Raw genomic sequence first — 27,536 nt, 5'->3', positions numbered from 1 at the left:
CCCCTCCCCTCTCTCCACGCTGCTTTACTAAAGATATGCTTCTTGAATATTTTTGAAGGTAAGAGTGTACACTAAATATGCTCTAGAACCCCTCTCCTGATGCTTTGTTGTCATACACAGATCAGTCTGTGCAATGCTGTTTCAAGTCGAACACACCTATTGGGTTTGTGGTGTTGTTGTGCGTGCTAGGGAACGTATATCCACCATTCGTCATTGCGTCACTATATCATTGATATCGTGATATGACACTTTATTATCATGTAAAAATGTATACGTTTATTATCGTGGACGGTTTGATATAGCACACCCCTAGCAGCAGAAACATTTCTTTTATTACCTTTCCTCTCCACAATATCACACACACACACACACACACACACACACACAGCTTTATTACAGATGAATGCTCACCACTTTCAGTCAAGAGTGACCAATTTGACTTCCTGCCACAGCATAGTACTGCAATTAATCAAGCTACAGTTGAATTTCTATGCAGGTGTTTCTCAATGATATTTTCCACAAGTGCAGTACACTTAAAAAAATGACATGTAAATATCCCATGTGATAAATTCTTACCTAACATAAAAGTTAACCTACAATGAAAAGTAGCTTGTTTTCAACAAATCAAATGTCTGTATATATATATTTTTTTCCGTCTTTACCTGTCCTGATCCCACTACATGTTAATACTGTCATGGAGGGACTTCAAACTATTAATTTAACTATTTAAATTAAATTAAATGTAAAAAATTTAATTTATGCATTTAGCAGATGCTTTTATCCAAAGCGACTTAAGATTAAGTGACTTAAGATTCAGGCTATCAATTTTTACCTATTATTAAACTTATTATATTATTATTATTATTATTATTTATTAACTATTTAAACTATAACCATAATAATTTCATGATAATTTCATAATGTTAACATTAAATTTGTTTGGTCAAACTTCATTTTAAGGTCCAATTCTAGGTATTAAAAAAAACATTATCTAAGAGTTTTGCCTGAATAAACTCGTTATTTGCTGCCTATTAATATTAAGTTATGTAGTTAAGTATGGGTATTGGGTAGGATTAGGGATGAATAATATGGTTATGCAGAATATGTGTTTTATAAGTACTAATAAATAGCCAATATATTAATAATTGGAATACTATAAGCAACTAAACTGGTCCCTATACTAAAGTGTTACCATTTGTCCTATTGAGTAGATATCCTTTTTTAATGAACCACAATAATGAAAAGATCATATTCAGCTTTGTTCCTCATTATTTAACCATGGCCTTTTGCCATATCATATTTGCCCATTGTAAAAATGAACATTCCTTAAATTATGTTGCTCCAGAAGTAATATAATTTGGACATTTTTCTACTGCATGGTTGGAAGGCAAGTAATTTGTCTTGTTCCATTTCCTCAAGTTTTACAAATATTTCTGTTGACTGCATTCATCAAACTTGGCTATTCAGTCTTGTTATATAATGTAAACGGCGGGGGTTGGGGTCAGTCTTTAATTAATTAGAACATATGCTTATCACTAATTACAAACTAATGTTTGGTCAAAAACGAATTAGTCTCTTCTGAGTAACAGCTTCATTGAGTCTAAATTTGCAAGCCCATTACTCATTTAATGTCCCTTTTTTTCTGCATGTTTTATTTTTCATACTTAAAAAATAACAAAACTGATTCATGTCAACTGTTGCAAGACAAAAAATACCTGGTTATTCATACCTTCAACAAATATCATCATAAGGAGGTGCTTGTTTAGCCTTGACCAGAAAACTGGTCAACCTCAGACGGACAGAAAAAAAAAAAACTTTTTTATATTCATTTTATATGTGTCACAGTGTCTGGGTTGTGTTCCCTGGGTTTCCACTAGGTGTCCTCCGGTTCCCACGGTGTGTATCATATTATCACTTCCTGTCTCCTTATTTGGTCACCTTCCTCCTTGTTTAGTTAATTGATTGTTCCCCACCTGTCTCCAGTTTCCCCATTATCCTTTTGTGTATTTATACCCGGTCTGTCTGAGTCTGTGTTACGGAGTCCTTGTTTAATGTTGATGTTAATTCATGTCCGTCATCTTGCCTTGCCTTGCCTTGCCTTGCCTTGCCTTGCCTTCTTGTTTAGTTTATGTTTGGATTGCTCTTCTGGTTTTCGACTCATGCCTGGACTGTTTATTCTCTGTGGATTAACCCCTAATAAATGACTTACCTGCACTTGGTTCTATCTTCTGGTTTCCTGTATCACCGATCGTGACAGAAGGACTCCGTCATTCTAGGAACCAGCGGTATGTCGTTTTTCCATTCCCCAGCCAAGATGGCGGAGCGACGAGCCAAGTATCTTCGGTTGATCGCCCTCCGCCAAGAGGGCAATGAAGTGGGGACCCTGGCTCAGGTGTTCTGGTCCCTGGCCGAGGGCATGGGTTACAACGATGCGGCCCTAAAGGACTATTTTAATGGCGGGCTGGATGATCCAGTGTCTCAGGAGGAGATGGCGCAGTTAGAGACACTGGAATTCTGGGAATTTGTGCGCTACCTGCAGCATCGGCTTTGGTGGGATGCCCCAGCCACTTCTGTCTCTTCCGGCGGGGTGGTCGTCAGCCCAGCACCACTGCCCAGGATGGCAACCAGCCAAGCGCCACAACCCAAGATGGCCGCCAGTCCAGCACCACTGCCCCAACTGGCTACCAGCCCAGCGCCACAGCACAAGATGGCCGCTAACCCAGCGCCAATACCCAAATTGGCCAATGTTCCAGCGCCACAGCCCAAGATGGCCGTCAGGCTAGCGCCACAGCACAAGATGGCCGCTAACCCAGCGCCAATGCCCAAATTGGCCACCGGTCCAGCGCCACAGCACAAGATGGCCGTCTGTCCAGTGACACAGCACAAGATGGCCGCTAACCCAGCGCCAATGCCCAAATTGGCCGTCTGTCCAGCGCCACAGCACAAGATGGCCGTCTGTCCAGTGCCACAGCACAAGATGGCCGCTAACCCAGCGCCAATGCCCAAATTGGCCAACGTTCCAGCGCCACAGCCCAAGATGGCCGCCAGCCCAGCGCCAATGCCCAAATTGGCCACCGGTCCAGCGCCACAGTACAAGATGGCCGCCAGCCCAGCGCCAATGCCCCAATTGGCCACCGGTTCAGCGCCACAGCCCAAGATGGCCGTCAGCCTAGCGCCACAGCACAAGATGGCTGCTAACCCAGCGCCAATGCCCAAATTGGCCACCGGTCCAGCGCCACAGTACAAGATGGCCGCAAGTCCAGCGCCACAACCGCAGATGGCCGCCAGCCCAGCACCACAGTACGAGATGGCCACCTGTCCAGAGTCATGGCCCAAGATGGCTGCTTGCCCAGCGCCGCTGCACAGGATGAGAGTCACAGCTGACCCTCCGGAGTCGAGTCAGGTTCCAGTTGACCCTCCAGAGTCGAGTCAGGTGCCGGTGAACTCCCCAGAGTCGAGTCAGGTTCCGGTGAACTCCCCAGAGTCGAGTCAGGTTCGGGTGAACTCCCCAGAGTCGAGTCAGGTTCGGGTGAACTCCCCAGAGTCGAGTCAGGTGCCGGTGAACTCCCCAGAGTCGAGTCAGGTGCCGGTGAACTCCCCAGAGTCGAGTCAGGTGCCGGTGAACTCCCCAGAGTCGAGTCAGGTGCCGGTGAACTCCCCAGAGTCGAGTCAGGTGCCGGTGAACTCCCCAGAGTCGAGTCAGGTGCCGGTGAACTCCCCAGAGTCGAGTCAGGTGCCGGTGAACTCCCCAGAGTCGAGTCAGGTTCCGGTGAACTCCCCAGAGTCGAGTCAGGTTCCGGTGAACTCCCCAGAGTCGAGTCAGGTTCCGGTGATCCTTCCAGAGTCGAGTCAGGTTCCGGTGATCCTTCCAGAGTCGAGTCAGGTTCCGGTGATCCTTCCAGAGTCGAGTCAGGTTCCGGTGATCCTTCCAGAGTCGAGTCAGGTTCCGGTGATCCTTCCAGAGTCGAGTCAGGTTCCGGTGAACTCCCCAGAGTCGAGTCAGGTTCCGGTGATCCTTCCAGAGTCAGGGCTGGTCACCGCGGATCCTCCAGAGTCAGGGCTGGTCACCGCGGATCCTCCAGAGTCAGGGCTGGTCACCGCGGATCCTCCAGAGTCAGGGCTGGTCACCGCGGATCCTCCAGAGTCAGGGCTGGTCACCGGTGATCTTCAGGGACTGAGTCAAGTCACCGGTGATCTTCAGGGACTGAGTCAAGTCACCGGTGATCTTCAGGGACTGAGTAAAGTCACCGGTGATCTTCATGGACTGAGTCAAGTCACCGGTGATCTTCATGGACTGAGTCAAGTCACCGGTGATCTTCATGGACTGAGTCAAGTCACCGGTGATCTTCATGGACTGAGTCAAGTCACCGGTGATCTTCATGGACTGAGTCAAGTCACCGGTGATCTTCATGGACTGAGTCAAGTCACCGGTGATCTTCATGGACTGAGTCAAGTCACCGGTGATCTTCATGGACTGAGTCAAGTCACCGGTGATCTTCATGGACTGAGTCAAGTCACCTCTGATCTTCATGGACTGAGTCAAGTCACCTCTGATCTTCATGAACAAAGGCAAGTCACCATTGATCTTCATGAGCAAAGACAAGTCACCAATGATCTTCATGAGCAAATACAAGTCAACAATGATCTTCATGTACAAATACAAGTCACCAATGATCTTCATGAGCAGTGTCAGGCCAGCACCAATCTTCTGGAGTCCAGTAATGACACCAGGGGATTACCAGAGTTTCGTCGTCCCGTTGGTCCAGCCGCACGAAGGTCTGCTCCACCTTGGGGGGCTCTGGTCCTGACTGCATGGCTGTGGTGGTCTTCTGCTCCGCCCTGGGGGCCTTCCACCCTGACCACACGGTTGTGGGGGTCTTCCGCTCCGCCCTGGGGGGCTTCCACCCTGAACACACTGGGGTGGTGGCCTTCTGCTCCGCCCTGGGGGGCTTCATTCCTGACCTCACGGTTGTGGTGGTCTTCTGCTCCGCCCTGGGGGGCTTCCGTCCTGACCACAGGGGTGTGGTGGTCTTCTGCTCCGCCCTGGGGGACTCTGGCCTCGACCACAAGGACGTGGTGGTCTTCTGCTCCGCCCTGGGGGGCTTCATGTTGTTTTTTGCTTTTTGTTTTTGTGTTAATTTCTGTCCCTGTTCCTTTCTGTTAGTCTGGTCCTCCGTCCCTCCCCCTGAACCTCCTCCGGTCCTCCTCCCTCCTGGTCTTCCTGTTTTGTGTTTACATTATGGTGCCTGTTCCCCATGTTTTTCTTTGCTGACCCTCCGTCCCTCCCCCTGAGCCTCCACCTGTCCGCCTCCCTCCTGGTCTCTGTTCTGTGTCTGTCTTGGAGCGTCTGGGAGCCGCTCCGTAGAGGGGGGGTAATGTCACAGTGTCTGGGTTGTGTTCCCTGGGTTTCCACTAGGTGTCCTCCGGTTCCCACGGTGTGTATCATATTATCACTTCCTGTCTCCTTATTTGGTCACCTTCCTCCTTGTTTAGTTAATTGATTGTTCCCCACCTGTCTCCAGTTTCCCCATTATCCTTTTGTGTATTTATACCCGGTCTGTCTGAGTCTGTGTTACGGAGTCCTTGTTTAATGTTGATGTTAATTCATGTCCGTCATCTTGCCTTGCCTTGCCTTGCCTTGCCTTGCCTTGCCTTCTTGTTTAGTTTATGTTTGGATTGCTCTTCTGGTTTTCGACTCATGCCTGGACTGTTTATTCTCTGTGGATTAACCCCTAATAAATGACTTACCTGCACTTGGTTCTATCTTCTGGTTTCCTGTATCACCGATCGTGACAATATGAGGATTGCAACCTGAGGTTGTTGATCAGCATTTTTTGAAGGTTAAGCACCACCTTTCACTGACCATTTGCTAAGATCTTCCGGTTCTATTTTGTACTGTATTTGTGGAAAGTATTGGATTTAATCACAGATGCATTACTGCCTGCCATAGAGCTCGTAGCCTTACTACCAGAGACGCATAGACAGAAGCCCATGGAATTCTGGGATCACTGTTTCAACCTGACACCTTTAGACGGGCCTGCTCACATCATAATGCTGTTCTCAGTTCACAGAGTTTAATAGAGGTAAAGACCACTGCATTCATTCCATCTCTTTGTATCTCGGCTTCTTTCCACTGAAATTTAAAGGGGAAACCATCGTCAATCTGACATGGTGTACACAAAGTCATGAGTCATGACATGTGAGTCGGACTGTTCTTTGATCAGTGTGTCAGCTTCCATCCAGGACCAGCTTCTTTAGACCCAAACATGTCACTTTTACAAGAGCAGACCAGCTTAACCCATCAGGTTTTAACATTATCTGGTTTAATGGAGGAATCAGTTTCAATTTTCACATTAGTGGAATCAATTACCTACTGATTTATATGTAACTGCCTATTTATGTAATAAATTCACCATTGATGGCTGCAGATGAAAGATTCTTGGCTTTTTGTGGAAAATTATGATATAATGTTTAAGTATTAACAAACCCAGCAGACAATGTGAACCACATAAAAGCTTTGTTTTCCAATATTGATATATAATTAAGCATGAGTGTGCGGTGTGTTTTGTATGAGAATTTGATTGTGTCACTAACATGTGTGGGAAACACCTTTCCCTGTGCCGCCTCACACAACGTGGCGTCTGGTCTCCTCCTCTGTTTAAAGATGGAATGATGAGTGCTTTGCCTTCTTATTGGCCGAGAGGTGCTAAATGTTTTATAATCCATTTCTCTTGTGGTGTGCGGTGCCTCATTTGCATATGGTTGATATAGCTCTGCAGTGGTCTCTCTCTCCTTCTCTCTCTCTCTCTCTCTCTCTCCATATTTCTTTCTTTCTCATCCTGCAGTACCCAAATTTTTCGAAGGCCTCACAGTCTGTGCAGCAGCAGGAAACAGGCAAAACACACAGGCTGGGCACCCTGTGCTTTTGTTTGTGCATAGTATTTGTAAGCTACTGATCTGGCACAGTTGACAAGTTAAAATGGAGTCAGCATTGACCCAATTTGCTTTCTTAATACACATGGTTGTATTAATGGTCGGTCATATAATGATTAATCTTTGCACATTATAGAAAAAATAAACAATATTGAAATAAACTGTTTAGTTTTTTGTAATCACGTAAATTGTATGGAAACTCATTTCTGTCATGGGATCCCAAAAAATATAAAAATTTAATTGTTCATATCCTCAGACTTTTTTTTCAGAATTTACATCTCACAATACAGTTTTTTGTTAATGTAATGGAAAAAAAAGTAATTGAGTCTGTTTATCCCACAATTCTTACTTTTTCCTTGCTGCTGCAATTTCTTTCTTTCCTTATTTTGAACATGTAAATACAATTAAAATACAAAAAAAAGAACGTTAAAAAAGACTACTTTTCACAATCCAGTTAAATGCATCAGTTAAATGGGTTGCAAGTAACGTTATATGTTGAACTGATCTAGCACAGTTCTCAAGGTGCTATATGAATTAACCACTAGTTCAGTGGTTCTAATTTTTTTTTTTTTTACTCGAAGGCAATTGTAACAAGGAGATGAGGCAAAGAAAGAATCCACATACTTTTTGACATAGCCCGCCTCAACGGAACATTTTCTAAATGCTCTAAACGGAATAGACTAAAGTCCAGGAGGGAGGTGGAGTGGAGGCAGAACAGAGGGAGGGATGGAGGGCCAGGACCATGTAGAAGTGGAGGGACAGAGGACTGAGGCCTAGCTGGTGGAGCAGGGGCCCAGGGCAGAGCCAACAGAGCAAGGAGACAGGGCAGAGCTGGCAGAGCTAAAGAGCACCAGGGTGGAGTCAGCAGAACAGGGAGCAAGGGCAGAGCATAAAGCCAGAGTGGGGCAGGCAGAGCAGGGAGCCAGGGCAGAGCAAGGAACCAGGGCAGAGTGGAAAGAACTGAAGAGCACCAGGGCAGAGCACATATGACTGAAAAGGGAGATGTGACCAGATGTGACCGAAGATGGAGATGTGACCCATGGTGGGGCAGACAAACACTACAGTAGTGCAGAAGGGTCCAAAGATCCCCACGGTGGAGCAGACAACCACCAGGGTGGAGCAGGTGGAGCTGAAGACCACCATGTGGACCAGACAACCACCAGGGTGGAGCTGAAGACCACAACAGTGGACCAGACAGATCATCAGGGACCCATGACAGAGACTGAAACCTAGGGTAAACTAAGACATAAAACACTGACAATGTATTCACAGCCCCAAGGACTAAAGAATGAAATATAATAGGTTCATGATAGGCAGTTAATACATGATAGGCCTCCTTGGCCGATACTAGACCAACTCGCAGATCAACATTGGACAAACTGGCAAGAAATACAGATCGTAACCAGACACTTTTGGAACACTGAACAGGCAGACAGCTCAGCAATTTGACTCACAGACTAATACTAGTAAGATAGACAGTTAATAACTAGACATACTTGGGTAAACTGGACAGGCAGACTGTCCATATTCAGACACCTTACTTAAAATTAAGCAGACATCTAGATCTAAAACAAACTCACTTACTGAAACTGGATTGACAAGCTGTTCAAAGTTGGGTGCATAAAAAGAGACACACTGAACAGACAGATCAAAATTTCTGATTTAACAGCAGAATCCCTACAGAGAGACGGTTCAAAAACAGGTCCGTTGACTGGAACTGGACTGGTAGACATTCCATAACCAAAATCAGTAATGGTAACTTCATAGGCGGTCAGTTCAAAATCAAAAGCATTGGCTGAAACTAGATTGGCAGAGTTCACACTCAGACTCAGGCTCCACAGAATTCTGGTCTAGAATAGATACCTTCTCTGAGCCAAATTTGGGATCAGGAGCTCTCTCTGGGCTAAACTCGGGAATAGGAACCCTCTCTGGGCTAGACTCAGGAACAGGAGCCCTCTCTGGGTTAAACTCGGAAACATGAGCTTTCTCTGGGCTAGACTTGAGATCAGGAGTCTTCTCTGGGCTAGACTTGGGATCAGTTTCGGGGAATAGAGTTGGTGCCACCACCTCAGGAGGTTCTGCATCACATGAATGCCACCTCTGGGGAAACTAAGGTGGTGTGTGCAACCCAAACACAAAGAATGGTTGTAGCCATAACTGGCAGGACAGAGATTACACTTTCTATTCCCGACAATGACGACACTGTGCCTGGGGAACTGGGGTGAGAAGAGGCCAACAGGCTTGAGAATGCAAGCAGCTCGCGATGACACCAGCTGAGGGTCCTCCATGCTGGATGCCAGGCTTGAATGCCTTGGAACTGACTAGGTGCCTTTAAATGCAATATTCACGAAGCTCTGGAACACTGAAGTGGCACCCATGATGGCTGAAGACTGTAGTTTGACATGAGCAGGCTTTGAGTTGGCAGACTTGACGTGAGCAGGCTTTAGCATGGCAGGCTTGTAGTGAGCAGGCTTTGACTTGGCAGACTTGACATGGGCGGGCTCTGGATTGGCAGACTTGATGTGACAAGGCTCTGGAAGATCAGCTAGACGTGATGAGGCTTTGGAAGATCAGCAGAGGCATGACGAGGCTCTGGAAGATCATTTGTGACGTGGCTCTGGAAGAACAGCTGAAATGCGAGGAGGATCTGGAAGAACAGCTAAGGCGTGACAAGGTTCTGAGGTGGAGGTTACCATAGGAGAATCACTTTCTTCCTTGATTCCCACGGTAAAAAGAGAGTCACTCTGTTGCAATGCAAGATTTAAGTAAGCCTCAAGAGTCCAATGTGGGTCTTGCAAAGGCATGATCAAACTGAGTGGTTCAGATAACTCCCTGAAAAAAATATCATAAGGCACACCTTATCTAGGGATGCCAAATGTGCCAAATTAATAAAGTTCTTTACATAGTCCTCAATCGGCTGATCTCCTTGACGAAGACACATTATCTGTTGGTTGGTCATTCTGTAACGAGGAGATGAGGCAGAGAGAGAATCCACTTGCACGCATGACTTTAATTAAGAAAAAAAAAACTCATATAATCCATACAGAAGGAACCAGGAACCAGAAACATCCAGGGAACAATACAGGGAGCATCAACAACGACCAGCAAACACAAGTGAAAACCAAGCTGTTTAAAAACACACAGACAGACAGGCTAAACGATTAATAATTATAACTTAAAAAAAAAAATATTTGCTGTATGAATATAATATAATATGTTGTATATAATAATATGTTTTTTTTATGTATTGATGTGATTTTTGTAACCCTAATCCTATTTTACACTTGAAATGAATCCTGCTCCAGATTATTTTTTTATATTTACATTAAGATCAATTTATACTAGTACAAACATGCATTTCTGAAGCCTCTGTGGAATTTATCAGCAGTGTGTTTTTAGCTTACAGGCAACATATTGTTATAGTAAAAGATTAATGATTGCCATCATGAAAATCATTTTGCTCATTTTTATACAATCACAATGATCAGAACTGGCAAATCTTACAACAGACATCCTCCATATCTGCAGCTATTGTGTTATTACTGTGGCTACATGACAGATACACCAGTCACCACTGATGAGCACTCATTCTCTCATTTAAAGGGTTAGTTCACCCAGATAGCAAAATTATGTAATTAATAACTCACCCTCATGTTGTTCCAAACCCGTGAGACCTCCGTTTATCTTCGGAACACAGTTTAAGATATTTTAGATTCAGTCCGAGAGCTCTCAGTCCCTCCATTGAAGCTGTGTGTACGGTCTACTGTCCATGTCCAGAAAGGTAAGAAAAACATCATCAAAGTAGTCCATGTGACATCAGAGGGTCAGTTAGACTTTTTTGAAGCATCAAAAATACATTTTGGTCCAAAAATAGCAAAAACGACGACTTTATTCAGCATTGTCTTCTCTTCCGTGTCTGTTGTGTGAGAGAGTTCAAAACAAAGCAGTCTGGATATCCGGTTCGCGAACGAATCATTCAGTTCACCAAATCGAACTGAATCGTTTTAAACGGTTTGCATCTCTAATACGCATTAATCCACAAATAACTTAAGCTGTTAACTTTTTTAATGTGGCTGACACTCCCTCTGAGTTCAAACAAACCAATATCCCGGAGTAATTCATGTACTCAAACAGTACACTGACTGAACGGCTGTGAAGAGAGAACTGAAGATGAACACCGAGCCGAGCCAGATAACGAACAAAAGACTGACTCGTTCACAAGTCAAGAACCGGTTGCATCAGTTTTTGGATCACCAGTAGTTCTTTCGGACAGTTCGATTCAATAAACCGTTTGAAGAAAACGGTTCACCGGTTCTTTTGCGCTCTACGTAATGGCGTCATTTGCGATGATTGCCCTTGATTCAAGCCATCGGTTTACCCGCGCTCATAACACTAGCAAAGAATCAGTTCAGAATCAATCACCAAAAGAATCAGTTCGGTTCAGGCGCTCTGTGTGTCTTCTTCACGCTGAATCACACATGCGCAGTATCATCAGCTCCTCGATTCTTCTAAACTGGCTCGGTGTTCATCTTCAGTTCTTTCTTCACAGCAGTTCAGTCAGTGTACTGTTTGAGTGCATGCATTACTCCGGGATATTGGTTTGTTTGAACTCAGAGGGAGTGTCAGCCACATTAAAAAAGTTAACATCTTAAGTCATTTGTGGATAACACACAGCTTCAATGGAGGGACTGAGAGCTCTCGGACTAAATCTAAAATATCTTAAACTGTGTTCCAAAGATAAACGGAGGTCTTACGGGTTTGAAACAACATGAGGGTAAGTTGTTAATTACATAATTTTGCTATCTGGGTGAACTAACCCTTTAAGTGTGTATGTGTGATGAGGCTGTATCTGAGGGGTGTAATTATATTAGGTGGTGGGGGGATCAGGCAGAGAGATTGAGGCAGGGTTTGGCTCTCTCTTAGGATGCTATAGGCAGATCTACTTAAAGTCAATTTCATGGCAGACAGAAAACCTTCTAACTTCTTACATATTCATATTTATGCTGTCTTTAATATCTATAAAAGTAAGCAGAAAAAACACTTGTTCATAACCTCGGGAATGCTCACCATATAAACTTACACAATAGTGTTAACATTTCTACACAACATTTCTGTCAACCTTAACCCTAAACCAAACCTAAAATCAAAAGGCACTGCTTGGTTCATAGGCATGTTGTTATAGGAGTACTCTCACAGAGCCAGACTTCTGACTATTGCTATAAAGTCTGGTCCATTCTGCAGTTTATTCTGGCCAAAAGTTATTTTACATCAACACAAATGTTCGGCATGAAAATCCAGTCCAGTTTTCAAATGCAGTTTGTCTTTTTAGACCGAAGTGTAAAAGGCAGATGGGCTGAATGAAAATGCACATTCACTCTCTGACAGTAAATGATGCTTTTAGAAAAGCAGAAATATCCTGATTACTCTGGGATACAAAGCACTCCTTAATTTTGCATTTCTGACACCCACTTGTTACGGAGAATAAAGTAGAGCCGTTGAGATTTTCCTGTTCGCCTGTTCCAGTTTTGTCACCTGTTATTCACTTTCGCTTAGCAAAATTCTTGTTTGTATTAACAAAATATGTTATTGTTTGTGAGCAAAACCAGGTCATGGTTTATGTAACAGAGACATGAGATCGAAAGGAAATCCAATTGGTTGGCCAGTTTTCTTTACAGTATGATGGAAAAGAGATTACAACACCTCTCCAAAACAAAAACATCACATTGACAGCATGCAAATATTAGTAATGATCTGAACAGACACAGTAATAGGCACCACAGGAATAGGCCTGTGTGGAAAATAATAACTGGTTATATAGAAAATAGCAAAGAATTTTACAGAAAAGTGTGCAGGTCATAGTCTAAATTTGAGTTCATGAAAGCAAAAAATGCTGATTATTCCATAGACCAAGAACATGATGAAATATACAGTTCAGCTTGTGGATATCTAGGTTCAAAGAGCCTCAAACACAACCTTTGATGCATGAAACTCTAAAGGAGACATCAGATTTGTTTTTGTTTTTTCACTTTTTTATTGTTTAATTTAATTTAGGTTTCTGCCAGCTTAGAAAAGCTGAAAAGAAACATGTTTGTTATGGGCTGTTTCAATTTACAGGGGTTTTATTTATTTTATTTCTTTAATGAATTGTTTTTACATAGCTAGCTATTTGAATTAGACCACCTCCAAGCTATGTACAGAGTCCAAGGCAGCAGCTCACATGTATTGTGTTGACATGCCCCACAGAAGAGAGGGGTGTGGTAAGCAGTAACTCATTATCATTTAAAGAGACATGCACCGAAACGAGTCGCTATGAATGAAGCTATATTTGACAAGTAAAAGGTGTGTTGTTTTACACAACCATGATTCATTTTTAACCAAGTTATGTTGCAGACATTCCATGAAGACCCTAAAGAATCATACCAACTTGTGTAAAAAGCACAATCCTATGTCCCCTTTAAACTTTATTAAATCCAAGTATTTAATTTTTCCTCTGAAGTGTTAACCCAGTAGATACAATTTTGTTTCTCTGTGAACTAACAAGGCACCTCATATTCTGTGCACCCCATACTCCTGGAAGCTGGCTAGCTGTCAGCCAGTCTGACGTGCTTACAAGTTTTGTGTGCAATGTGCAGTAGATGCTTAGTAAACGGATCTGTGAGTGTGCTGTCGAGTTATGTACTATGTAAATCATGTTAATATTTTCATACCATTATGCTAGGATACAGTTTTTCATGTCCAGATTAAACATTTAGGAGATTTTAATTGGTAGAAATGACCTTGTGTTTGTTTGTATGTGAGCAGGAGCAGGCAGCTGAGAGCGAGAATGAGGCCAATGAGAACATGGGGAGGGTGGATGAAGGTGTAGAAGAGTTCTTCACCAAAAAAATCATTCCTGATGACCCCTTGTGAGTACACAACACATACAAACACACTCAAGTATGCAGATCGATGTTATTTAAACAGATATTAAATTTAATCACATCACATGATTAAATCATGGTCTCTAACGAAGAAATATTCTTACCGGTTGTCAAAAGACATTTCCCATCATGCCTCTCCTCTCCTCGTGTTCAGAAAGCACCAGAGGGAGGAGCCCCTCATTAAAGCACAACCTGCAGAGCCCACGTCTGTCACAACCGTCCCTTCTACCACCTCCACTACAACCCACATCCCCACCACAGCCCCCTCCAAAAACATTAAGAAGAAATTTGGTGACTTTTTCGCGTTTAAGAAAGTCCGAGCAGGTCGAGGGGCCAAGGGCGATGGCGTTCCTGAGGGCAAGGTCAAAAAGACTTCAATAGCAGATCTCATCCGACCACTCCGGGAGGCAGCACGTGCAGAGAAAGAGCGAGAAAAGGAAAGGGAAAGAGAAAAGGAGAGGGAACGAGAGAAGGAGAAAGAAAAAGAGAGGGACAAAGAGAAACTGGATGAGGAAAACATAGTCAAGGCAGCCACAACCACGGCCACCACCACCATCGTCACCATCACAGATTCAACAACAGCTGCACCAGTTATTGAGGACAAAATGTCCCCCAGAGCTCCTTCACCTGCCCCCACACCTGTACTGACCCCACCTGCATCCACTCCCACACCTCCTGCCTCCTCCCCGAGCAAAACCGAAGAGGTCTCAGCACTGACCCCTGCTGCACCTCCCATTCCCACCAAAACCCCCAGTCCAGTCCCAGTTGTGTCACCCTCAGAGCGGGAGAAGAGCTGGACCCTGGAGAAGAGCCGCACCCCTGATGGAGAGCGGAGGCCTAAACCCATCCGTCGCTCTCTCAGAGAGGGCAAATCACAGTCCCTCATCCTGCTCTCAGAAGTCTTGCCAGAGCAGGATGGTACACCCACGCAAGTAAAGGTAATTGAGCAGTGGTTCTGATTGGGTTAAACGAGATATTGTATATTTTATATTGTATAGATTTTATATATATTGTCTCGACCAATTAACCTGACTATTTGGTTATTTATAGATTATATAGTAGGCTGATTAGCTCATTAAGAGAAATTCTAAAAATGTTAACAGCATAGTTGATGTATAATGCACATTTTCTGTTTTTAGATATTTTTATGTGCATTTTGAGTAAATATTGTGTAAAAAGTATTCATTTAAACCCTTATAATAAAATTACTGTGGCAGAATCACAGCATGTTCCAAATGTGATATGATATAAAATAGCAAAAAACTAAATCTTTATAATATTACTACTACTAGTACATCTGGTATATCTTACGTAATATTTCTATATTGAGTGTATTTTTCTTAACCTATTAAATCTCATTATATAAATCTCATTCAATTTTGTTAAATTTATGCAAAAAAGCTTTAGGTAAGGTTTAGGTAAAGGTAAGACAGTATCATGATTCTTCTATATTTACTGTATCTTGGTAGTGGTTGTTTACCATGATTATGTACACACAAAGAAACCCATCAGCTTACCATGGTGCATATACAAAACTACATGCTATTTTTTTTGTTGTAGTAACAGCATGTGTTGAGTTACTTTGTGTGATATGCATTTCGTTTGTCACATTTTCTTGTTCTTAGAACAGTCATTGATGTCATTGGCCAAGGCTGTTGTTACTCTATATATAAATGTGTCAGAAGTGAAATTGTCACAGTGTAAATATGGGTATGATTTAATATCATCACATCTAAAATATTTTATAAACATGATGCTGAAATTGTTTTTCTTGCAGCATTTGTTGCATAATATTATTATTTTTTTGTCCTGTTGAAAACTTAGCCAGCATTAAATAGTTTGGTCGCTGTTGGTTGCTGATCCAAAATCCCTCTGGATAAGAGGGTGCTGGCATTTTTATAGGTTCCTATTGACAATTTAATGTACAGCTGACTTCACAAGCTCCTAAAATAAATATTGATAGAAATGTTTCTTTTGCTGTTTGTACAAAAATATTCTAAAAGCAAGTGTTTTTTTGGTCACTGTCTAGAAACATGCCTCAGAGAGCTCGTCCAGCTTGGAACAGCGTCTCCATGTCATGCTTCACCGCATGGGAGTCACCAAAACATCTCCTACTGACACCAAACAACAAGTGCGGATATTTCATGCTTCCAATATTCTTTCTGGGATGTTAAATATTTGTTCTTGCTACTTGCCATGTTTTTAGTAATGTGTTGTTGCCAAACCGAATTAATTGAACAATTTTGTTCTCTGAAGACCTTTTAAACTTTATTAATGGTCATAAATAATTCACTGTTATCGAAAATGTCTTATACCAGGAAAAAACACCTTGCCCCAGTATCAATCGCTTACTCTGCAAAAACCGCAGTGTCAAAATCATTGCTTATTCTTTACATGAAAATGGGTTTGGACGAATTAGAGATTATACACATACTTCACTAGGCATCTTATTTAAACCAGTTTTATCCTCTTACAGAGCAAGGATGAGGAGCTGAGGAAAGCCAACTCTGAGGGTAAGACACATTTCTCAGCTACAGTATGTACTTCTCCATGCTGGGTGTTGAGAATTTGCCGCATTGTTAGTGCTGCATCAGCACATCTGTGTTTTGACAGTGATGATCTCAGTTTTTCCTTTCTGGGGTTTCAGGTGTGCCTGCTAGAGAGTGACATCATAGTGTGCCCTATGTGTGCTTCCTATGTGGTTAGGCCATCCACTGATTATGAGATGCAAAATATAGTTTCTCTTCTTTCTTTTCTTAATTCACACTGCATATCTTTGCTTTCATTGAAATGCTGTTAAATAATCAGATACATCTAAAGGGGTCATATGATGCAATTTCAAGTTTTCCTTTGTCTTTGGAGTGTTAGACGCTGTTCGTGCATATATACGATCTGTAAAGTTGTGAAGACTAAAGTGTCAAACCCAGAGATATTCTTTATAAAAGTTAAGACTCGTCTACATCTTTCTAAAATGCTTCATTTAAACATCCCCCCACATATCTACGTCACTGTGTAGAACATCGCCCAAATGTTTACGCAAAGAAAGAAGGCGTAAGTTTTATTCTCACTCTAGTATTGTTGCTGTTGCTACCACCGTGTCATGAGACGCTGTTTTTCCAAAAATGGTAAGGAGCGTAACATTTCCATCACATGCTTGAGGTATTCAGCCAATCACAATGCGCTGTATAGCTGGCCAATCATTGCACACCTTGCTTTTCAGAATGATGAGCTTTGTAAAATCGACACATTTGAGAAAGGCAGGGACCTGAACCTTAAACTGTGATAAACACACTGCATTACACCAAATACACCACACACACACACTCACATATAAGTCTAGCAAAAGGCCATATGTCTACACATAATGCTTTCATTAAAACAAACAAACAGCAAGAATACCTTGCAGCATTGTGTCAAATCCAATTTAAGGGAAGTTTCACTCTTTTCAGGTTCAGCCATAAAATCCTTTTCCTTAAGCTATTTGCAGTGTATTTATTCTCATGCATTAGCACAGCTCAGCATGTATTTTATGTGCAGCATTTTCTGTTATTTAGTACACTTTGCTTGCTTTTTAGGGGCAATACTTGACAAACCTGAGCCACCACCTACATTTATGAAACCCCGCACAATGTCCACCTCATCAGGTAAGAAAGGAATCACCCAGCTTCATTTCATTTTATCATAGCAAGGCACGTGTTGCGATGAAACGAAAGTAGAGAAAAATCTTTTCCTCTGTGATGTACTTAAAAAATGCAGGGCGAAGTTCTAAAGAAATCTAGCATACATCACCAGAGAAAAGATCTCGAGAGATTGATTTATGATATTTTGATTAAGAATTACGAGGTTAAAAAAGGAAACATATCAATAGATAATTTGTGCAAAATAAGATAACATGCATTTAGGAAATATTTCAAACCTCTTATATTCTCCAGACACCAGGCAACCAACCCGAGTGACCCAGAGTGTTACGGACTTCCACCGTACAGAAAAGCCACTAATTCCAGAGCGTCCTTTAGGCCCGTTGCCACCTAAACCAGTCATGAAGCCCATTCTGCTTCTCGGTAGTGAGGTGGCACGGATGGCCACGCCCAGTCCCAAGCTCCCCAGCCCCTCTCAAGATGGCAAGGTAGAGGTATCCGAGACATCTCTATCACAGCCTCAGGAGAAAGATCATCCAACCCCATCACCCCGCAAAGAGATGCCCCCTGCACCCTCACCACGGAGGATTCTCAGAACGGATGTCAGAGAGCGTTCAGAGAAAGCACAATCCGTCACTGAAGGTTTGCAGGCTTGCGGGCTTTGGGTGGCCAGTTTTTACATAACATGCTATTTCAAACTTTTATTTTTTATTTTTATTGAAACTAAATGAAAATGATCTAAATGTTCTCTCATCTTCTGTTGAATAAAACAGCATATGCTGGTTAGGTTTGTTTTGAAGCATGGTAGCTGGTTTGAGCTGGTTTAAATTGGTCATGTGCTGGTCCTAAGCAAATAGCTCCTGCTAAGGACCAGCTCATAACCAGCTTATAACCAGCTCAGGACCAGTTTAAACCAGCTCATGGCCAGCTAAGGACCTTGATCTTAAATCAGCTCAAACCAGCTGCCATTCTTCAAAACATACTTAACCAGCGTATGCTGTTTTTTTCAACAGGGTTCTCACGTCTTTTCGAATGCTATTTTCAGTATGCATATATTTTCTTCACAGAACTTGGTAGATTATTTACAAATTGTAGTATATTACTGATTCCAAATTACATGACAAATATTGTAGTTCGTAATTCATTGCCTTACACATTTTAGGTAATATAATTGGACTACTTTAGACCCATTTCATTTATCACATTTGTTTAAATAGGATAATCTTTTACCATATTGATATTAAAAACACAAAGAGTAAGAGAATATATTCAATTCATTGTTATTAACAACATGAAGTTCATGGAAAACATGGCATGACGTCAAAGTCCAAAGTTCCCGACCTGGGATTCGTGAAGGAACTGCAAGGGATTTGTGAATTCAATGAAAATCATATAATTAAACTAGTAATAAAAATAAATTAAATTAAATAAAATTTAATAATAAAAAAAATTATAATAATTAATTAAAACACAAAAATGTCAAATAAAAATATATTTTTTTAAAATAACATCAATCAAAATTAAAACAGTAAATAAAAAAGAGAAACCTTGCTATGTCAGATAACCGTGAGCATGCAAATGTTTTTCACATGTATCTATTTTAAAATCTCAGGGGCACATCAAATATATTAGGTAAATGAGGTTCAGAGGACAAATATAGTTTGGGAATCCCTGCATTATGAAAATAACATGATTTTGTGCATTTTAATGTCCTTAAAAGACAAAAGCTTTCCAAAGACATAGTAATACATGATTAATAAATAATCTAGATTTTATAATTCAAATAAAAATTGACGTTCCTCAGTAGTAATGTTGAAACACTTCTTTAACCTGAAATGATTTGTGTAAATCCAGTGGCCAAATGCTGTGTGACTGGTCTTTGTCTGAATGTCCACAAAACTGGAATACTTTCTGAGCGTATATTAGAAAGGAACATTTAAAAGTTGGAAAAAGAGGAATTGTTTGAACATCCCTTTAATTGATTGACAGCCTATCTATCTCCTATTCTGTGTCTTACTTTTCAGTTTGTTCCATGCATGTACACAATATTGGCCTTATCTATCACCATCCAAACAAATTTAAAATACTAAAGGAGGGCCACATAATGACTCAACTAGTGTCTGTTTTCATTCAACACCTCCTTCGATGACCGATCTCAAAGCTCTCAGAGTCTGCCGGCTCTTACAGGGCTCGGCCGAATGCAATTCAGTTAGCCCTGTCCCATCAGTCATGTAATTCAATGCTTGTGAGGCCAATGCAGCAAATGGCCCTGATAAAAATGCATTCATTCTATGAGTGTTGGTCCAAAATACTCTTTGTAGCTCCAAATGTTATCTTAACGCAATAACCACATAACTGAGAGAATATGAATATTGTGATAATGTGATAAGCTGAACGTCCCTAGGCGATATCAAGTGTTGTGTATGTGTCAGCATTTTCTGTGGACAATGAGCAGTCCGTCATTTTTTCTTGATTTTCATTCAAGTTCCACTCTACATGCATACATCCCGATACAGATATTTTTCTCATTTGTGAATCTGTTGTGCTGTTCATATCTGTGGCGTGGTGGTAGCACATGCACTCATGACATAAAGGGTCACAGGTTTGAATCCTGACTCTATTGTTTCCCGATTTCCCTCATTCCCACTGTCTATCCTCCCTGTCCTATATAATAAAAGGCATAAAACAGCCTCAAATGCCCTGATGAGCTGTATTATAATCATGTCTTTTATAAGAACGGACACAGTCTGACCGTATTTCCTCTCATAGAGACCCTCCCTATACCACGGCCCCGCATGAAGCCCTCTCCCCAGCGCCGTGCTGTGTCTGTCCATGAGGACTCTCTCCTCCAACACGCCGCCATGCTTGACCCTGAGGGTGAGCATCTGATGTCTCATACCTGTCACTCACAATATGTCAGTTGCATTCGGATTCACGTGTTTCTAAACAGTGCTCTGAATAATCCTGTTCATGTTAAATGAGAGCGATGTTTTGAAGAAGATGGTGTTGCTAGTTGCTGATGTTATTGCTAGTCAGGTGTGTCATACATTTTGGAGGTACTATATTGACAACTATAAGAAGACACCCCCTTTTAATGAACAGGCTTGGCTACTTTAATCAGTTCCATGAGTACAAATCTCAATGTTAAAGCGTATAATGCATCTGTGTATAAGGCAAAGCTCAAAAAGAAATGACTGATTCAGTCAGTGTGTACGAACTTGACTGGTCTGCAGAAAGCCAATCCTAATCTCAGCTGAACATCTCTGATGTAACTTTAAATGCAGAGTTTGGGCCAAAAACTCATCACCAAACACCAATGATTTGTACATATGGGTACAGTCCTTTTAGACACTTTCAAAACTGTTGCTACAGTTATTGGTAGTTATCTGTTCTAAAGAAGGGGGTGTCCAATTCTTTTGTCCTTATAGAGTACATGCCATTTTAAACATTTGGGGTTGGTAAGAGGTTTTCGAAAGAAGTTTCTTGTTATCATTAAGGCTGCAATTATTTGATCAATAATACAGTGAAATTGTGAAAAGGTATTACTAAAATTTACATTTTCAGCAGCTATTGCTCATCTTCAGTGTCACATTATCCTTCAGAGATCTTTCTTATATGCTGATTTGCTGTTCAGAAGCCATTTCTTATCATCAGTGCAGAAAATATTTACTGATTAGTATTTTCATGATATGAATAAAAAAAGTTCAAAAGAATTTCATTTGTTTGAAACAACTTTTTTTGGCAAGATTATAAATGTCTTTACTATCATTTTTGATAAGTTTAATGCATCCTTGCTGGGCAAAAGTATTAATTTCTTTAAAAAAATCTTACTTACCCCACACTTTTGAATGGTATTTTTTATGAATTCAAATCTAAAAGACGTATACTAAAAGACACAAATTTTGATGCTGAATTTATAGGATCATTAAAACACAAAATGCATTTCTTTCTGTTTTTTTTTTTCTGCAAGCAACGTATCTACTGTATGGCACTTTTTTTAATAATGCCAGTTATTATGGCCTCTCTTAGAGCTAAAGGCTGCACTGCCAAGACGGCAGAGGTCACCGGGGCGGAAGCGAGTGAACCTGGGAGAACTGCCGCCCTGCTCAGAGGATTTACCTGAGGGTGAGGAAGGTCAGGGGAGGAAGAGATTAACTCCAACTCCAACACCATGAGAGAAACCTGAGATGTATTTAAATCTATACCTATATAGTAACTTTCTGTAAAATTTTTATATAAAAAAACTATAATTTCTATAGTCTGTGTGAGATATTTGTTTACCAAACTGTTTAACAGTTTGTGCAGTACTACAGTTAGGTATCGTGCTTACGTGTCCATCGTGTGCATTCACAGTGAAATCTGGGGAAAAGCAGGACAGCACTGGACAGGTTGATGAGGCGAACAGCACAACAGTCACAGACAGCCAATCAGAGCAGAGACCATCCGAGCTCAGCGAGCGAGGGACCAACCAGGAGAGGGGGGAGACAGTCTCAGAGGAGCACACAACACAGGGAGAAACATCAGACCAAAGAACTGAATCCCCCTTACCTGAGATACACATGGACTGACCCTGCGCAAATCTATTTTCTATCATGTGTACCTTTGCCTTGCACGCCAGATTATGTACAAAAGAATGAATTATGAACAAATGATAAAAAAAAAGTAAATCAATACCTATACTTGTTAATAATGATTAAAAAGTGAATTCTGTTGTGTCATTACGTGTCCTGGCTTTTTCATGGATGCGAACATGCTTGTCTCTCTTCCCTTTCTCAAAAATACTAGTTTCTCGAAAGTTTGCCAATAAAACGCTTGGGGGGATTTGATTAAAATTAAAGTGATGGTTCTAAACCTGTAAAAGAACATGTTTTCAAGATTGTTGATAAAACAAAAACAAATTAAATAGTTGACAGTAACCATTGACTTCCACTGTATTTTTTTCCCATACCATGAAAGTCAATGATTATCGTCAACTGTTTGATAACCAACATTCTTTAAAATATGTTATTCTGTGTTCAACAGAAGAAAAGTATACAGGTTTGTATAAGTTAGGAGGAATTGGTGATGGAGGACAATTTGCTCCTGAGCAAGTGAAAAAGATGATGAATAATACTGAACAGAGCTTATAGTAATGCTCTGATAGGTGTCGTATTCCTATAGGTAAATGTGATAAGCTGAGAGTTAGCCAATGCAAGCTTGACTCGCGTTACCTGCTAGAAATATGCTATACGCTTGATTTTTGAGACCCCCTAGTTAACCGAGTGGAATTGTCAAACATATCTGATTGTCATAATTACAGTAGATACATGTACCAAAGCCATCTCTACACGAGCATTTGTTGCTGTCGTAAAGTAATCCACCCTTTTTGCATAATTTCAGATCTGCTCACTAAACTTGAATCAGAAATGTTCTTATTATCGAACTTACTATTGTCTTGAAGTGGCTTTGCTTACATACTCATAGTACAAGACATTTGGGGGAATTAGAAGTCTTATTAGAAGTCGGTCATAATTATTTTGAAACTGATATTTCAAGGTTAAAACTTACTGTACATACAGTTGCTATAAATATATCACACCATGTAAAAGGAAAGTTAATCTTTCTTTATGTGCACAGCTTTTTCAGCTCCGTCCCTGGACATGATTGCAATTAACTTTTCTTATTTAAAACGTGTATTACATCATATACGACAAGTGTATTTAAGATTCTATTTTATGAAATATATTTAAATCTCATCTACAATGGCTAAAAATGAAAGGAACTTAGAATGATGAAGTATTTTTTGAGATTACGAATTACATTTTGGTTGACCTTTCAGGTCATATTACATGACAAACACCAGCCAAATGCTTTCCTCTTATATTTAAGGTAATTATGCAAACGAATGACAGTAAAATCAGTGTTTCCAAACCTGCTACAGTAACGGTTTTCACATTTCAAAATAGTGTTCTACACTTCTTATTATAGGCCTAATGTTCTTTTATTCCAGTTTAACCAGGACAGCAAATCACAATAGCAAAACAAGAGGGTGTTTATAATCTAAACCATTTTATTTCATGAAAATACTAGTAATTGGCACTTATTATACAATAAGGAAATTAAACTTGCCCAGAAAAAAAATAAAATTAACCGGAAAGTATCATGTTGTAAGGGGTAAATCCATTTCTCAAGAAAACCATATAATCTAAGACAAACCACAAAAACAATGAGCAGTCACTCCAGCAATGATTGGACTTTAGAAAAATAAATCCATTTGTGCAATTGAGAGACCATAGGCTCAGACGAATAAAGCATAGCTTTCAGTGTATCCCACTAATGTTAGCGCGCCAATCATAAAAAGATTAGTCTGATTTACATTTACTCACACCACACAAGCTTTGAATGAATCTTCCAGAACACAAGAACTTCCTGAGGGCTTGAATATGGGAGAACACAAGTCTACAAATGCTTATACTGAAGAAATGTGAAACTTCTATTTGAGAAATAAGTTCGGTTTAGATGTCAAGCTGATAATTCCTCAGATAGGTCTAAAAACTCTGCTACTGTGTGTTAACTTCATATTTGTATCAGTTTCAGAATTATACCTCTTACTGATAATCTAGATGTGTGAGTACATATTTTTGCAACTTAGGCATCTTATTTTATATACTTCTGTACATAAACTTGGGTTTCTGATTCTGATATTTTGTACATTCTATAGTAATTCCGTTTGATCTTTCCACATGAGATTTCTCTAGAAATAACAGTGTCTGCGACGTATAACGACTGTAGAATAGTGTTCATCATTTCTTTGGTGAAGGTGTAAGTGATTCTACGATGGATTTTACTGTTTTACATTCACATGTTAGGCATAAGAGGTGAGGCTGCCACATACAGAATCTTACGGGCAAATAAGTGTCAAAGCAACACTGTATCACTCTTAATATATACAGAAATAACAATGTGAAGGCCAAATCCTGGAGCCCACTTGAAAAATAAATTCTTAATGACTTTGAATGTAAAAACAGGTCACAAAAATGTAATTTAACCAACAGAAGCCACTTAACTCCAGCAGGATATCTTATGCAATGAAACAATTACAATGTCAAAGTCCACACACAAAGTGTGTTCAACTGTAATCTCTTGAAATATGCCCACAATCAGAGGCAAAATACATATAAAACATTGTGAAGTAGAGAAACAAATTTAAATGTCTAGCCTTTGGCCTAATGGATTCATATAATCAGTGCAAAGTGAATGCAAGTTGATCCTCTCAAGGATAATTTATGGGCAAGCTGGAATGGGCTTTAGCATGTATATCAAATGAGTCTTTACCTCATCCAAAAGTTTATGAAAGACAAATTTAATGTTAAGAAAGGAAAATGAAAAGAAACTAACCAACAAAATATCATTTATAATGATTAATTAAAAAAAAAATACACATGCAAGATGACTCCACCTGTAACGCAAGGCTAGCTCTGCTTTAAAGGTAGCTTGTCATGTTTCCTTTCCAAATGAAAAGTCCCATGTTACTCGAAGAACTGATCAGAAACCTGTTTGGAAAAAATACTATAGCTCTGTATCAAAGAAAACAAGTTGTTGGGTCTGTTTGGGAAGTAAGGCCTCCATGTTTTGCATATGATGCCCAGGGGACTGAAACGCTTCCTCTCCTTTTGATGGCAGCTTGGTGTGCCAATGTCTTAGTGCTACAGTGTAGCCAGCACTCTGAAGAAGGAAATGATAAAAACACACAACGACTGTCCTACTCCAAACACCAAGGCCTCCAAGGAAAACATGCTCTTCCCAGCTGCTTTATAAACTCCTGCTATGGCTGCACCTGTAAGACATTTATATTTATATGTATAGCATACAAATAAAATATTTAGTGACTATTCAATCAGTCAAAATAAATGACTAAATACCAACATTTTGTATGTCTAGATCAGGGGTGTCCAATCCTGGTCCTGGAGGGCCAACGTCCTGCAGAGTTCAGCTCCAACATGCCCCAACATATCAATCTGGAAGACTGTAGTGTTTTTCCACTGTATGGTACAGCACTGTACGGTTCACTTTTGGAGGCTTTTCCACTGGGTACAGTACCTGGCACTTTTTTCAGTACCACCTCGGTTGAGGTTCCAAGTGAACCGTACCATTACCAAAACGTGGCATGTAAACTCTACTGATCATGGATTGTTTTTCAGGAGTCACGGCAATTGAGGCGTATACACAACTATATTGACATGAACGAAAACCGAGCCAAGCCATGCTGAGGTGTACCACGCAGTGGAAAAGTGGTATAGTAATCCTGAAGACTTTGATTACTTTGGTTCAGGTGTGTTTAATTGGGAAGCTAAACTCTGCAGGACAGTGGCCCTTTAAAAGCTGGATTGGACACCCCTGGTCTACATGCTTTTCATATTCATTATGACATATCTCAGATGTAGCTAGATCAAAAAACATAAACAAGATACATACTAGTTAGAACCCCTCCAAACAGCGGGCCGATGATGCCCATTAGCAGGATGCCGATTGGGAAAAATCGTGCCATCTTATGTCTGCGGAGGGTTGCCAGAGCCAGGAGGGCAGCAGGCAGATGAAACACCAATGAGGAGACAACAGTCCACAGGAACACCCCATACCACATCTCTGCCAAAGCAAGACATCACATTCAGAAACACATTCAAAGCCTGAAGATCAGCCAACGGTCTATCAAACCTTCCCACACCTGTGATGTAAACATCTCCCACCTAACCTTTAGAAATTAATCTCAATGGCTGGCATCATGGAAATTAGGACTGTTTGTTACTGGTGAAGCATTATTAACTATAATACAACCATGTAATACTGTAAAATGAATATTTAACTACATATTTCCATCACACAACTTGGAAGATAGATAGACAGACAGGTTGAGAGGTGGATGAATGAATGGATAGACAGATGCATACATAGATGATAGACAGATTGATATATAAATAGATGGATAGACAGATAGACGAATGGATATAGATAGAACAAGAGGTTGGTAGACTAATGATAAACAGAACTGACAGATAAATGTTTATCTGCCTATCTTTCTGTTGTAATATTTGTCATGCTGATAGATGGATGGATGGATATCTGCCTACCTATCTGTAGTAATATCTATCGTCCTGTCCGTCTGTCAGACTAAAGATAGATAGATATAGATAGATAGATAGATAGATAGATAGATAGATAGATAGATAGATAGATAGATTTAGAAATACATGTCTGCCTGTCGTTCTGTCTATAGATATACTAACAAACAAGATAGAACTACTATGCAGATAAATAGACAGAAAAACAGACAGTCATATAAATAGACATATAAAAATATCTGTACATGTATAACGTTATTGAACGCAATTTAATTTCCCCCAAAACACCATAATTTTAACTAACGCAAGCATCCAAGCACATTTAACATTAGCCGGGCAAGCTAACAAATTAGCATTAGTTGCTAACCCTTTATCAGTTCGGAAGCCTGACCGCTTTACAGTTCAAAGCGAAACATACAACACAATGATAGTGTCAGATATTAGTAAAATCACGAGCCGATCGGAGTGATGTGTGATGTCTGCTGTGGTGTGAAACCTCACCGGAGAAATCGCACAGAGACGTGTCGTTCCTCCCGCAGTTTGTGACATTTTTCTTCGGCACCAAATTCAAACTGAGGATCTGCTTCACGAATCCGACGTTATATTCGTCATGCATTTCTCTTAAGATTAAGGACGAGATCATGCGTGAAGAAGGTGTCAAATCCGAATAACAGCATTAGAAAAGGAATGTGGGCTTGAGCTGAGCGTTTGTTTTTAGCACAGATGCTCATCCGTCTGCATGAATGTCCGTTTGAAATGCGGAAACCCGATGATATTTACTCTCATTAAACTGAAAGCACTGTCAACCTACCAATGCTCTGTATTACCGTTTAAAAACGAGAACAGTTTAATTTTAACGACCACAACTATGTCTAGTTTGAGATTATCTTGCTGTCACTTGCGATTTGCGACAGGCGTATGGGCGGGGCCTGTACGGTATGTGGTAT

General features: G+C 40.8%; 2 protein-coding genes across 2 annotated transcripts in view; one reads left to right on the top strand and one right to left on the bottom strand.

The window, feature by feature from the left end:
* carmil2 (capping protein regulator and myosin 1 linker 2) overlaps positions 1-22,209 on the top strand; it is a 50,766-nt gene extending 28,557 nt beyond the window's left edge. Inside the window, exons 32-40 of the mRNA XM_059506448.1 lie at positions 13,735-13,838; positions 14,008-14,791; positions 15,883-15,984; positions 16,330-16,366; positions 17,429-17,497; positions 17,786-18,133; positions 20,261-20,368; positions 21,521-21,625; positions 21,845-22,209. Of these exons, the coding sequence (XP_059362431.1) occupies positions 13,735-13,838; positions 14,008-14,791; positions 15,883-15,984; positions 16,330-16,366; positions 17,429-17,497; positions 17,786-18,133; positions 20,261-20,368; positions 21,521-21,625; positions 21,845-22,059 (1,872 nt within the window). The 3' untranslated portion in view covers positions 22,060-22,209. The remainder of the gene's footprint in view (positions 1-13,734; positions 13,839-14,007; positions 14,792-15,882; positions 15,985-16,329; positions 16,367-17,428; positions 17,498-17,785; positions 18,134-20,260; positions 20,369-21,520; positions 21,626-21,844) is intronic.
* Positions 22,210-23,522: 1,313 nt separating this feature from the next.
* LOC132101458 (transmembrane protein 170A-like) lies at positions 23,523-27,536 on the bottom strand. Its single transcript, XM_059506447.1, has 3 exons — positions 27,091-27,536; positions 25,946-26,116; positions 23,523-25,307 (listed from the first exon to the last, which is right to left on the bottom strand). The coding sequence occupies exons 1-3, from the start codon at positions 27,230-27,232 to the stop codon at positions 25,177-25,179; spliced, it is 444 nt and encodes a 147-aa protein (XP_059362430.1). The 5' UTR covers positions 27,233-27,536; the 3' UTR covers positions 23,523-25,176.

The sequence above is a fragment of the Carassius carassius genome, chromosome 23 (assembly GCF_963082965.1).
Source record: "Carassius carassius chromosome 23, fCarCar2.1, whole genome shotgun sequence".
In the NCBI taxonomy this organism is placed as follows: Eukaryota; Metazoa; Chordata; class Actinopteri; order Cypriniformes; family Cyprinidae; genus Carassius; species Carassius carassius.
The sequence above is the reverse complement of the archived record's forward strand: the minus strand, read 5'-3'. Positions and strand labels throughout refer to the sequence as shown.